This window comes from Micrasema longulum, unplaced genomic scaffold (assembly GCF_059751315.1).
Source record: "Micrasema longulum isolate JH-2025_06_02 unplaced genomic scaffold, ASM5975131v1 h1tg000030l, whole genome shotgun sequence".
NCBI lineage: Eukaryota > Metazoa > Arthropoda > Insecta > Trichoptera > Brachycentridae > Micrasema > Micrasema longulum.
This window is the reverse complement of record NW_028277237.1, coordinates 437,566-452,037: the sequence shown is the minus strand read 5'-3', so window position 1 is coordinate 452,037 and position 14,472 is coordinate 437,566. Positions and strand designations below refer to the sequence as shown.

The window sequence follows — 14,472 nt, the reverse complement described above, 5'->3', positions numbered from 1 at the left end:
GGCGTATTGTAAAATTAAATAAATAAATATTACCATGTTTATTTAAATATATACTTTATACTATAAAACTGCATTAAGAAGTAAATATATCACGTAGATTACAATACTGTTTCCAACGATAATAATAAATGCAACCAAATAAACTAAAACAAGCAAAATGTCGAGTGAAATTCGCGTAGCATCGGTAAGTATTCTGCAAAATGGGCAGTTTTTCATTACCCAATTAAATAGTTATAAATTCCTAATTGAAGAAGACAAAATGAGAAAAGTGATTTAAAACGATGTACGATGAGAAACCGGAACCGAATAGCGCATTTACAAATTGCCCACGGCACAAAAGCGAAGGTCAATTCACCGATATTGTATTGCACCGACAATATGGCGACAGAGTTCAAGTCACGCACTGTACAGAGTACTCGGATAGCGAGTAGCGAGGGGACTGTAGGCTGAACCCCGCGCCCGGACTTCATGTCTACCTGCAACGGGGAAGCACCCGCGCCCCCGTCTAATAATATACCGGGTCGCGAAACAAGTCACGAACGACAGGACTGACACGAGTGAAGGCTGAAGTCGTACATCGTAACGCGGTGGTGTTATGTTGTGTCCCTCTAGTAGCGTAATGTTAGAGCGTTTGGTCATCACGAAGAGGTCGCGGATTCGATTCCCGGCAACCTACATATTACAAAACAATAAAATAACGTATCCCTAACTCTGTAAGGCCGAGAGCCCTGTGTTGAGATGGGATAAGGGACAAGCTTGCATTAATAAAAATACGAAAAATAAAAGTTATTACACAAACATACATTTTAATGAACATCTGGACAACACGCTTAGTAGTATATAAATCTATGCATTGTCGCGCAGCAGTCTCTTACAATATCAGAGTAATAATTCACTAGAGAAACCCTTTAGCTCTATTGCATAGAACAAGTGTTCCAAATTTTGGTTTGATTTTTAGTCGACGTGTAACGAACGGTTGCGGTTAGCGCTTGCGATTCTCGACACGAGTACTAACGGCCCGTTGTGTTGCTGTAATATGTAGCAAACTTCGTAGTTAATAATCATATAGTTGTTTTTCTCCGTATGGGCGGCTCTAGCAAGTGGCGTGTCATTACTCTAAATCTGCGATGGTCTCTTTTCTTATACAAAATCCAAACTACTCCTGAAAAAGGATTCGTTTTTGAGATTATTATGTTCATCCAGCGGTGCTATTCTGAATCGCTCTCGCGGCCGTAGAGGACATATCGTGTATTTATATACAAAATACGCGAGATAAAAGTGTTTTCTACGGCCACGAGAGCCTTTGTAATAACACCCCAGGACATTGAAGGCTCTTAGGGCCACAAAAGAGCAATTTCTCTGAGCGAAAGTAGTACGTGTTTTTGGTAATCCCACGACTACAATAAAAAGTCAAATATTAAAACGATTTTAATCGTGATTTTGATAGGTACTATGTAACCGATTCATGCAACTTATTTCATTGAATAAATATTTTTTTTCTTTTTGCACCACAACAGGCTAGGAAGCCCAATTACAGTGGTGAAGTACAGTACAGAGCACCCAGGCTTTAGAAAAAAGACACTTATTTTTTGTTTTCACATTGGCAATAGAGCCCGGAGCCTTCAGTGCGTGGGTCAGCACCACAAGGGTTGCACATTTTGCAATAGTAAAATCGAGATCAATATCTGGAATTGGTGTACCAATACACGATGTACAATGTCAGAGGTCGATATTTGGTAGGTACGCAAGTTTCTTGGATGATTTTTAACGTATTTCCCATATTCAAGGCGAGGGCGTATTTTTGTAAAATGCTATGCATCTGGGTAACTGATATTTATTAGAACATCGTTAATTGAACCGCGAAGGGCTATAAAGGCAAAAACTAACATAAATAACTTCATGACCTCTTAATAATATATATTATACCATTTTCTGACTATGTGACCACCGACACCCGCCTCTGTATACCAGGGCCTCGATTATGATAAGAAGATAAAGACGTCATACCTTCACCTTGACGGTATAGTTAAAGATAAATTCCCTCTAGCGATTACAAAGATATACTACCGCCCCCCCACCTTCAAGTTTTGGGTAGATACATCGATATGAAACAAGGGGAAGCGTACGTCACGGTACACAAATCTACCCTCTAAATTGACATAGCTTCAGTATGACGTCATAGTTGAAGATAAAAGTCCCCGACCAACTACAAAGATATACTACCAATACCCCCACCATCAAGTTTTAATGTAAGTACATCGGTTTATACCGACGGGTCTAGAACCCCTCGATACGTTTTTCTACGCATTAAATATCAAACATTTTGTTCCACCGAGCAATTTCTCATTTAATTATAATTTATTTAAATTTTAAATAGTTTTGAGGTTGGCACTTTTTTTCTTAAAAGCCTATTAAAAATACGAGAGAGAAGTAAGTAAATTTTAAAGTCTAATTAAATTCCGACATAACTGTCAGTTTAATAAAACGAACGCCTAGATGCGAAAATAATGTCGTTAGGTTCTGTCCTATTAATATATAAGGGTATCTAGGCGTTAGAAAGTTATCACTGTGAAAAAAATATTATATTTTTTCCGTCTGTTAGTCTGAGAGAACGTATCGAGAGTCGGCCTTGTAATCGCTCAGTACTACCTCAATAGATAAATGCGGACGATCGTTAAGCATATCGTTTTGGCAATGGTTAAAAGTCATTCAAAAATCATATTTAAGCGAGCTGGTTAGTGGGGTTTTCTGCCATTAAGTAAATAAAAATAATTATAATTCAATAAAAATCAACCCATCCTTATAATTATTTTTTTTTTTTTTACAAAGTATTTTATTTTATTTTTTTAACTTAAACTATTTTATTGTATTTTATTTTACTTAAACTCATTAAAATAGCATTATATCAACTCATTAGTTAACCCGAAGAAAAATTTTTGATAATGATCCTTAAGATAAAAATAACTTTATTTAATTTACTTACATATAACTTTGAATTATCTATCCTTACCTCTGTTTTGTATAAATACATTTAACTCTTTAATAAAGATACCAGTCTCGAAGATGTCGCGAAAGCGATGAAACCGGTCACTGTATATTCCAAATTTGTGGATTAAAGTATCACTCGTGTTTTATTTATATAATAAATTACAATGAACTTCCATCAAGAATTTTCACTTAAAAACTTAAATGCCAATAAATAAATAAATCAAAATAATTTTACCCTGGCATGGGGATTCTAACGACTGATGCGAAATCGGCCCTTTTCTATAAATGCTGTACAAAGTGCTCGGTACTTAATATGCTACACATAGCACGGATTTGCGAGAATCCAAATCGCGTTGCATTTTGTTTGAAGCGGGATGAACTAGGTAATGCCGTTAACTAAACCGGTTTCCTCAGAGAAATATGGATCGACTTTAATCGATTATTGCAAAATGAAACCATTTTCACGCAAATTTGATGATATTGGAGAGCATTTTACCTCTTCCCTATCCCACTGTAGGATAAACATAGAAATATAGATATAACATATACGTATTTTAAATTATCCAAGAACTTATTTCATTGTTGACTAATAGTTATTTTTCGCGAAAGAGAACCTACTCGTATTAGCGAGAAACGTGACACGAGTGGGGTTACTCACAGCTCACAGAAGAGGATGATTAATCGGTGTAAAGTGCATATTGAAGGCGTTTCCTGTGACTCGCGTAGGTTCGGAGAAAGGTGCAGGGTACTACGATAGAAGAAAATGCAACAAAACGAGCATTATTTTATTCCCATTAGGTTTTGGTCCCATGGAAGTGTCGGAGGTTCGAACCCTGCTCACCTGATTTGCATTTTTCAAGCAGTTTTTTCCGACTAGTTGAAAATTACATAAAATTGAAATATTTGGGTAAAAACAAGAACGCAAATATTTCTGATAAAAACATGTCAGCACAAAGACTCAGTGGCCTTATGCTGTAACTAATTTGTTTCGCAAATTCATTCGTATCGTAAGAGAGGGAACGAGAGCGAAATATAGTTTTGATTGAGTTAGAACGAGATGGATATATATGACTAACGAACGAACTTACGAAACGAAATTGTAACAGAATAAGCATGCAGGAAACCAAGGTGAATTTGCTAAAAGATTCTTCATCGCTATCAATATGTTATGTAAATTGATAATTATTATTTTTTTAAGCAAAAAATTAAAGCAGTCGTAAAACTGAACAGTAATTCGAGACTTTGCTAAACATTTTGAGTATAAAATAAAAATAATAACTTCGTGACAATACACATAATTGAAACTTTTGCACAACCCGGAGACAACTGGGCCAGCCATTTCACAATCTGACTGGATTGCACTAAGTTGTACAACTGCGAGATCAAAAGTAGAAGAAGGTCGAAGCATGTATTTTTCAACCGATGGATTTAAGGATTATAATGGGCTAAAAAACGCCGGAGATCTTTCTGTCCGAATGATTTTGTCTGACAGGTTTTCTAGAGCCTTCTTTGTCCTGTGTCCCGTGTACCGTGATTTGTGTGCATATTGTGCATACACGCGCGAGTCACGCTGAGAAGTAACTTCGATAGTTATATCGTAAATATTGTATTCAGAGTACAGATAGAAATAATAAATATTTAATAAATAAAGACACACAAGCGTTTAAAATGACTAAACATTGATTAGCCATGCAACAATATTTTATAAACCCTATGTGCATTGTTATATTATCGAAGAATGCGCGATATGACGTTTCCTTCGAATTCTGGATGCCCGGTGACAGTTTAGATATTTAAGAATAGTGACAAAACGTTTGAAAATCGCGAAAATAAATATAATAAACATTCTGATCGTCAAGTATATACGTAATAATGCACACGAGCGATATGAAGAAGTACTCTAGGACAGAAGCGCAATAACTAAGCAATAACCGTTTTTATAACGATAAAAAATATGAATTAAAACTGATCCGATTTGGCGAGATTTTTTTGCTGTCATTCGCAAATAAAAAATAACATTGAATAAAAGTCCGATTTACAAATTCCGTATTCAATGGTAATGTAAAAATTAATATTCAATAAACATACTAGGTACATGCCGAGACCGACAAAACGTGCAAATTCTAAATATTCTATTGACATTTTAATGAAGTATTTGTGCAATTAAAAACTGCAATATATTTTCAAAAGACAAATATTACAAAATAATGCAAAATTTACAACAAATTTTGTAAAACATATTTTTTAAATATTACAAAAACAAATATATAACAATTAAAGAAAAAGCCGGCTTCGGAATTGAGATCTCAGTTTTCAAATTGTTTTAAGTACATAACAAAACATCACTAGAAGTATGAATAAATTAAATTATTTCAATTACCTTAGTATTAAATATAATCCAAGATATAACCACAAAACAATATAAAAAAGAACGCACAACACTTTTAAAACAAGAACAGACTCACTCGATCAAAGCGCGCACACGGCTCAATATGGCGGATACCCCACCCCGACTTGATTTCAAACTTTGTTGAAGAAGACAGGGATTTTTACTGTAATTTCATTGGGCAGCACATTTTACGACGCTTCAGCATAGCCAATATAATAATATGATCCTCTAGCGGATAAAATATGAATCACGCAAAAGTTTGACAACTTGACGCTACAAATAAGAACCGCGAATTTTCCAAAACTATAATAATAGTAGCCTACCTTAAAAAAAAAATACATTTTACAAATAATTTAACAAAGATGGCAAATCTTTTTAATAAAAGAATGTGGAGGTTCAGATATTTATAAGACTTATGGCCTTTTTAAGTGATCATAAAAAAAACTATGTAACATTCCTTATTCTGCCTATGTTTGAACACCAACACTTTTATTTATTTTTTACTGTTGATTTTTGATAAGAAAAAAAAGGAACTTAAATTTATTAGAATATACTGAAGATACTTTTAAATTTTATTTTCGTTCTGTTATTTTCTATATGAGTTAAATGTTTAATATTTTCTTCAAAGATCATATTATGCGTGGTTTAATACAAAAATATTTTTTATTGCGATATTTAAAAGAGCCTTGATATTATGGTATACTTTTTTTGTGCTTAGACTCGAACTTATCATAGCATAATGATTATATTTTGGTAGATACTAGACTCAGTAATTTTTTTCTCGGTTTCGCGTTGTTTTTTTCATATCTATTGCTTTTTCAAAATTCTACTTTAACTCTTAATAAAATATTTCGAATAAGGCATTTTTAAAAAAATATTTTTAATTAGTACGTGTTATATTTGTGACATCATTTATAGGTAGTTGTTAACTTTGTAACTAATTTAGAATAATATAAAAATCTCAGTTCCACAGGAGAGATGATATTGTGAAGCATTCCGGAACAGCGTGGATACAAATAGTCCAAGACCATTTGGCGTGGGGAAGGATGGATGAGGCCTACGTTCAGGAGTGGACGACTACTGGCTGAAGAAGAAAAGAGGATGTGTTATATTTTGCTTACATTCTTGTCCTATTTTTGAGTGTTTAAAAAATGCTGGCGGCATAAATAATGTTTTTTACTTTTTGCAGTAATGAATAGGAACACTTTTTATAAATGAATAATTTCTCACAGAAAAATGTTGATATTAGTAAATAATACGTTTTGTTTTATAGTAAAAATATATATTTTTTCATTTTTTTTTATTTTTAGACGTGGCTACATAACTTGAGACTAAACGCCTATAAATGTTTGAAAAAAGAAACCATGTGATTATGAATTATGACGGAATGTAACTGCTGTGCCCGCGCCGCATGCCAAAAAAATATTTTTGCAAAAGCGGACAAGGAGTTGTGATATTTAAAATTTAATATTAAAATATGTATTTTTAGTATATTGTATCAAATTAATAAACGCGATGATAACTTCTTCGATCGAGTATTTGGGCGATCCGAATTTAGTAATCAAAGTTCAAAACTTTTTTGGAGTGCGCTATTGCGGCAAGGAAACTTTGAGTCACAATCGGAGAAATGATCCAAGTTCGTCTGGAAATTTTAAAGAAAAGCGAAGGCAAAACGAAGATGATTCCTACCGTAGGAAAAATAGTTGCGATGCGTCTTTAAACTTGTCTCCTCCGAATTCAAGCTCTAATTTGAGTAGTGAAAATGAACTTTCTGCCACTGATTCAGATACAGATGAAGTTAAATGTATGGTAACCAATAAATTTTGGTTCTATTTATTTTTAATTTGTACTTCTTTAGGAGATGAAATTTTTTATGCAACATTCATTCCCTTTTGGTTCTGGAATATTGACGGAGCGGTTGGGAGGAGAGTTGTTTTGGTGTGGACAATTGTAATGTATATCGGTAAGTTATTTATTTTGTTGTTTTTTATTTTATCGAATAACCCGCCAAATTTTAGAGGCCTATCACGAGGTGGGAAACAGTGGATGTGGAAAGAAGTTATGACAAATACTCAACACCCAGATCAATTGAGAAAAAAAATCTTTCTTGGAATGTTTTTTTGCAACTGGCGGGAATCGAACCCGTGGCGCCAATTTCACTGTTGGCCGTTTAACCAACTGCACTACGGCGCCTGTCTAATTTAACTTCTAACGAAGAGTATAACCAAATATATATGCATGTCTGTACTTAGTAGCATGATCAGATAATCTAAAATTTTGTGTTTGGTAATCTCAAAAGCATATACAATAAGGGCATGTATGACAAGAATACGTTTAGAATATATGTCAAGATTGAAACATGTGGCGTTTCATCTTTTCTACATATCAATACAGTAAATTGGCATAAGTAATTGCAGTAGTAGTAATATAATTCCATAAAATTGATAAGCTCTCGTCAGCCTCCAGAGTATTATAATTATTTACGTTGATTGAAAAGTTCAATTCCATCTCTATACATAAAGCTGGGTTTTCCTTAATTCGATGGTTAAAGTATCATTTACATGTGGACAATACAATAGATAGGACGATACTGTCTCATCCCAGCTCCGTGAACAGCCTCGACAGAACGCAGGACAGAACGCTGGGACAATTCGAAAGTTCGGCCTCGGTTCACACGTGAGCGCTGCGAAAATGTTGACTCGAGGACAATGCAGCCGCTGGTGACAATGCTATCTATGTGGCAATGTCTCAAGACAATGTTTTGTCCTACAAATTGCTGTTTACGAGTTGACAATGGTCGAGTCCCGGGACAAAACAATATGGTATTGTCTATGTATAAACGACCTTTAAGAGTTAAGATTACATTATTCGTAATAATAGAGGAGGTTTTAATAGAGTTTGACTAAATATGATTTATCATTTATTTATTCATATATATGTACATTACAAAATGGAATATCTTAATTCATACATATAGAAATAATTAAAATAATTAAGTAAAATTAGGTATATATAAAAAAAAACACATTAGTGTATACATAATACCCAAAGAATAATATTTTTAAAAAGTAAGAGAATCTTGTAACGAAAAACTCTCAGAGACGTGAAAAATGTCAATGTCCAAAGTGAGATTGTTCAACATAGAGATAGCCCTTCCAACAGGCATAACCATTGGCAGGTTGGTCCTGTATATTGGAATGTGAAACAGTCTATGCTGACGCTGTCTAAGGAAACGTATTGATTTCGGTTTCGGAGGTAGCTCGCCATTAATTTTAGCATTCCACCCGAGAAACCGATCTCACTCAGCTTGTTTAACATAACATCATGATCGACTGTATCAAAGGCTTTGCCAAAGTCATTATATGAACAGTCAACCTGATGTCCTGCATCTAATGCAGCCGTAATATAGTCTGTAAATATCATTAAATTTGTTTCAACCGAGCGACCCTTCCTGAACCCATGCTGTTCATCTATTATAAATGGCTCGACTCGAGAAGCGATGATTTTACTTATTAAAATTTCAAATACCTTAGCTGGCGTTGAAAGTACAGCTACAGGTCTATAGTTTTCTACAGATGACTTAGAGCCACTCTTGTGTATAGGAGTAACTTTAGATATCTTCCAAATTTCTGGAAAGACTCCTGTTTTTAATGACAAATTAAATAAAAAACAAAGCGGCCCCTTTAAAAAATCTACGCATCCTTTAAAAAAGAACGTCGGTAAAAAATCTGGGCCAAGAGAATTGGTATTATTCAATCTATCTATGATCGTAGCTACGTCTTTCTCATTGATATTTGGAATCATAATAGATTGTGCACCGTTTTGCGTAGTACACTTGTAGTAGATTTGGAACTGATAAAATATTTAGTATTTATTATGTTCAAATAAGTGAAAAGATTTAGTATTATTTATATAAAATCAGAATTTTGTTCCATTTCACAAAATTATAAAGTCTTCATCAAAAAAAGTATAATATCAAATAATTTTCGTCTCGATAAACTATCAACAATAATAAAATAAATAAAACAACTTGGTTTTTAACCACTTTTTTTTCTACCGCCCGGTTTCAAAGCTATACAAGCTTCCTTATGAAGGTATACCTAACTAATAACTAAACTAAAACTAAACTATCCTATTTTATTTTATCAATATTATGCTGCGAATGGAGCTAAAACTCTTGTCTAGTTTTAAAGATCTTACCCATCCTACATTACGCTTCCCATCCTTACAAGATAAAAATACTTGATTTCAGTTTCAGTGCTGCAGAGCAGCGTTTATTTTATAATTAAAAAAATACATACAAGAATTTGTTACCCACTAAGTCTAAAGACTTTTCGGTGGGACACATTTTTTTTTTATGACAGGTTTATATTACATTTATTTTATTTATATTTTACAAATTTATTTATAAACAGGCACTATTAAGTATCTAGAAGATATTTCTTCAGTTCTTTTTTTTTCATTTGAAGATCTTTCATGTTAATGATGGTTTGTGGGAGATCATTGAACAATCTTGGAACAACGCAATTTAATGTTCGCTCTCCGAAGTAATTTGTAATTCGGGGAACAAACAGGGAGCCCCTGGTTTTTAATCTAGCGTTGTGAGTGTGGAAAACTCTTTTTTTATATTCCGGATCAACAAAGTGATCTACAATCAATTTGTAGTCACAAAGTTGTTTTACCGGCAGGGCATTACAGAATTTAAAATATACACCTTCGCCCATATGTTTCGCCTCGCGGATTATGCTATCCGGTACAATCCCCCTCAACAGTCTCACCTGAATATCATAAATTTTACCCAGATGAGACTGGAAGGTGAGACCCCAGACACGCACTCCGTAAGATATAATGGATTCAATGAGCGAGGTATATTATGCATCTTAACGTTTTGAAAGGGAGTATGCAGATTCCATCAATATGAACACCCCAGCTAAATTTAGAATCAATAATTTATCCTAAATATTTATGATTATTTACAACATCTATAATAGGACAATTACATTTATATGATTCTATATTTAAATTTGAATGAACGCAAACATTTACATGAGCTTGTATTCCTATTTCAAATTCACATTTAGTAATATATGGTGAGGATACATGAACAATTTTAGTTTTTTTAGAATTTATTACTAAGCCATAGTCATGCGCCCATTTAATGAGATTTGAAAAATCTTCTTGAACCATTTTTTAGGCAGTTTTTACATTTGAATGGTTTATTACATTTATTAGCTCCACACGCAGCATAATATTGATAAAATAAAATAGGTTAGAATTCATTAGTTAAGTATACTTTGATAAAGAAGCTTGTATAGCTTTGAAACTGGTCGGTAGAAAAATAAAATAAGTGGTTAAAAACAAAATGGTTTTATTTGAATGAATAACCACAAAGTTAGTGCTTTAAATATAAAATTTCTATCAACTAATAGTTTGTCACCGGGTGAACAGTCATTAGTGTTCATAATATAAAATAAGAGGGTGTATGCTTGACTGGGAAGGCTCCAAGTTCGATTCCCGGTGAAAACACAAAAATAAAATATAATATTTCTCAAGGCCGGTGTTTGTTGTGGTGCAAAAATGTAATAAATAGTCTTTAATTATTCGCCATTGACTCAAACTCGAGATTAGCGTTTGCTTTAGAAAGTACTTGTTATTTTAATCATAATTTAACTATTTCTTAGCAGTTGTAAAGAAGTTTTAAGAGTGGAAATACGGAGGTCTTTTAAAAGGCTATTGACCCGTTATAGGCTGGTTTTAATGGCTTCATTATACTCTATAGCTAAATAAATGAAACAATATTATATAATAAATGCCTACACTTCCACATTTGCTTTTCAAAATAGTTCTCGATCTTTGTTAATATATCTGTCAAATCTTAATAAACTCCCTATGAGGTTATATTCAGTACTTATCCACAAAGGCTTGGACGTAATCTAAAAATGATTTGTTGATTAGCTAAATATCTCTTTTTTTCAGGTCAAGGTATTAAAGACATCATAAAAATGCCAAGACCCGGTCCGCCCGTTCAAAAATTGCAAAAGAAATGGGCGCTGGAGTATGGTATGCCCTCTACGCATGCTATGGTGGCAGTCTCCATTCCATTTTCTGTTTTACTGTACACCATGAATAGATACCAGTATTCCTTAGCATGGGGGTTATTTTTTGCCCTCCTGTGGTGTTTTCTGATCTGCCTTAGTAGAGTCTACCTAGGAATGCACAGTGTATTGGTAAGTTATCGGTACTCTAATCGCAACGATACTTGAAAGCGAGATGATCAATCTTTTAAATAGACATTTTGATCTTGACAGGAATCAAACCCGGGACCTTAGACACGGTAGGCGAAAGCTCTAACCAGTGAACTAATCTCCACTCGATCTATTTTTTCGGTATGTTTTCCCGAGAGTAACCACCGAGTGAAAAACAATCTTCCAGGGTTCTATTTCTATTTCACACACAGATCTGTTTTCTAAATTCCTTAATTCCTCAAAATTGTATAATTTTTACTTTATAATAATATCCTCCATTATAGTTATTTCTCTTCAATGGCATCAAGTTTCATATCATAAGATTTTAAATATAGTGTTATTTTCTAGTTCAACACTCAATTATAGTTTTTTTATATGCTAAAACTTCTATAAACATTTTAAACTGAGAACGTAAAATAACGCATACTTGAATCATAGCAGCACTGAGGCAGCACCTTAAGGATTTTGTCAAGATTGACAAATATAGTATAATGCATAAAAGGCTTCTCTATCATTGTTGAAATACCTCTCAATATTAAGATTTTACAATCACGAATTTGTCTGTAAAAATATTTTATCTTTACTTTCAGGATATTGTGGCCGGTATTATGTTAGCAGTTGCCCTAATGATACCGCTTGTGCCATTAGTTGACAACTTAGACATAGTGTTATTGACCCAGTGGTGGTCTCCTGTCACGGTGCTTGTTCTATCCATATTGCTTATTATATATTACCCAAATAGTGATAAATGGACTCCTACTAGGTGAGTACTAGCATGATTATTAAAAACAATGAAATGTTAATCATACTACATATTTTTTTATGTACGTTTAATTTTTGTGCTCATTTTTACTGTTTTAACTTGTTGTTTTATCAGTCAAGAAGTGTGTTGATTGGTCGTACTCTAAAGTGGCCACTTAAACTTGCCAATGATGGGTCATCAGCCCTGTTAATGCCAATACTTCCATTCTCTCTGCCCTTAAATGTTCTCCGTCTCTGTTGCAATATTTTAATCTTAATAATCCCTTAATCGTATTATGTATGACTTGAAATTTTATCTTTTGTTATGTTTATAAGTAAATTTAATATTTCTTCCTTTCTAAATAAAATATTTATTTGAGAAATTTTCTGTTTTACACATGATTAATTTTAACGGCTGGGCTTGGTAAAGCTCATTTTACTATGTAAAAATAAAAACTGTACAACTTCTTTTGTTTTTTTTAAGAATTAAAATTGTTTTCACATTTGTATTACAAGCAAGAAGAAGTAGCTTAAGCGAAATAGCTTCATTATTGCTGCTAATTTTAATAAGCAAGTTAAAATCCTTATTCAAATTTACTACATGTGACATCTCAATTTTTCCAAGTGGCCCGTTAGCGACAGCGTTAAAACGTTTAATGTGAACTGACCAGTCAGTCCAGAACTGCAGGGAACTTAGGTGATTTTGGGTTGCACTCGTAATTTCAGAAGTAAGAATTTAATTTTGTTTTCAGAGGAGATACAACTATGATAGTGAGTGTGTGTGCGGGAATCCATGTTGGAGCTTGGATTAATTACCAATTGGGACACATGCAACCGAGTAATCTCTCTCCTCCGTATGAAATCATCTGGCCATCTTATGACATGATAGGGACAGCTTTGCTTAGGACAATCATAGGCTTCTGTGGAGTTATTGCTACCAAAGCCATTGGTAAATCCTTTTCTTATGCGTTTGTGTGCGCTCTTTTAGGCAAAGACAAAAACGAACTCAGAAACTCGGAAAATTCCTTGCAGAACAAAGATAAAATTATTGTTGAACTTTGCTATAAATATTTCTCCTGCAGTATGATAGGTCTTAATACACTTGTACTATTTCCAAATGTATTCAAACTAGTTGGCATAGAAAGGCCGACTTTTTATACAGAAATATGATTGTGATAAATTAAATTATTGGGTATTATTTATTAAGACATAAAATGTACAAATTAAAGAATATAATTTATCCAACGTTTATACAGACTTATTTACTTCTGTATTCATGGTAAAAATATATTTTTAGCTTCACTAATGAGTATATAATAAAAATATACATGTATATTTTTCAGGATCCTTTGTAATAATATGTATTATGCGTTTAATTAGTTTAAATCAGTGCTCTGCAAAATGGTACACCGTTTTATATGTAATTTCATGGCACATCACAAGTAAAAATATTTATAAAAAATTGTATATTACATAGGAATTTGATTTATATCTGTGATTTTATTTTACAATGTCTGCATTTACATTTTATGATGTACGGGATAATTTTACTATGTGCACTCAGCTTTAAACTAATAAATAATATTATATGTATAAAATGTGTACTTGTAAGTAGTTCACAAATACATTACACACAGTTATATTATTATTTCTGACTTCCATGACAGAATTGGCATCAAATAAAATGACTAAATTTCCCCTTAAACTAAATTTCGCACCACCGACATCCTAGGTGGATCTGAGTTTGGAATAATCCTAAGAGACGGCGTTAGTATGCACTAATGTGAACTAACCATAAAAAGCTTCATCCTTCATTAGATGTCTGTCAAAATTTCAGCCATTTTTATTTACGTGTTTACAACAGCAGTGAGAAACAACCAACCTCCGTGTTTTTTAAAATGGAAAAATCGGAGTTTCTTGTTCTGATTAAACATGATTATTTACGCAAGAAAATGATAAAAGAGACCAAAGCCAAGCTAGATAAATATTATCCGGACTCTGCACCGTCGATGACGATGATTCTAAACTGTTTTTCTGATTTTCGTTGTGGCCATACAAACACGAAATTGAGAAAGCTAGCTGAGACCACAAAGATATCAATTGGCAGCG

At 33.3% G+C, this 14,472-nt stretch overlaps 2 protein-coding genes and 1 long non-coding RNA gene across 4 annotated transcripts in view; 2 read left to right on the top strand and 1 right to left on the bottom strand.

The window, feature by feature from the left end:
- Positions 1-5,628, bottom strand: part of LOC148285511 (A-kinase anchor protein 200-like) — a 34,102-nt gene extending 28,474 nt beyond the window's left edge. Inside the window, exon 1 of one of the 2 annotated variants that reach the window (XM_088224200.1) lies at positions 5,369-5,628. The gene's annotated coding sequence lies outside the window, so the exon portion shown is untranslated. The remainder of the gene's footprint in view (positions 1-5,368) is intronic. The other variant, XM_088224208.1, reaches the window with a different exon arrangement.
- Positions 1,492-2,800, top strand: LOC148285512 (uncharacterized). The gene is made up of 2 exons (XR_015821963.1): positions 1,492-2,642; positions 2,732-2,800. It is a non-coding gene; the product is annotated as an uncharacterized LOC148285512 (long non-coding RNA).
- Positions 5,629-6,741: 1,113 nt separating the features above from the next.
- LOC148285510 (sphingosine-1-phosphate phosphatase 2-like) lies at positions 6,742-13,853 on the top strand. Its single transcript, XM_088224138.1, has 4 exons — positions 6,742-7,340; positions 11,354-11,604; positions 12,213-12,385; positions 13,116-13,853. The coding sequence occupies exons 1-4, from the start codon at positions 6,893-6,895 to the stop codon at positions 13,531-13,533; spliced, it is 1,290 nt and encodes a 429-aa protein (XP_088080264.1). The 5' UTR covers positions 6,742-6,892; the 3' UTR covers positions 13,534-13,853.
- The last annotated feature ends 619 nt before the right edge of the window (positions 13,854-14,472 follow it).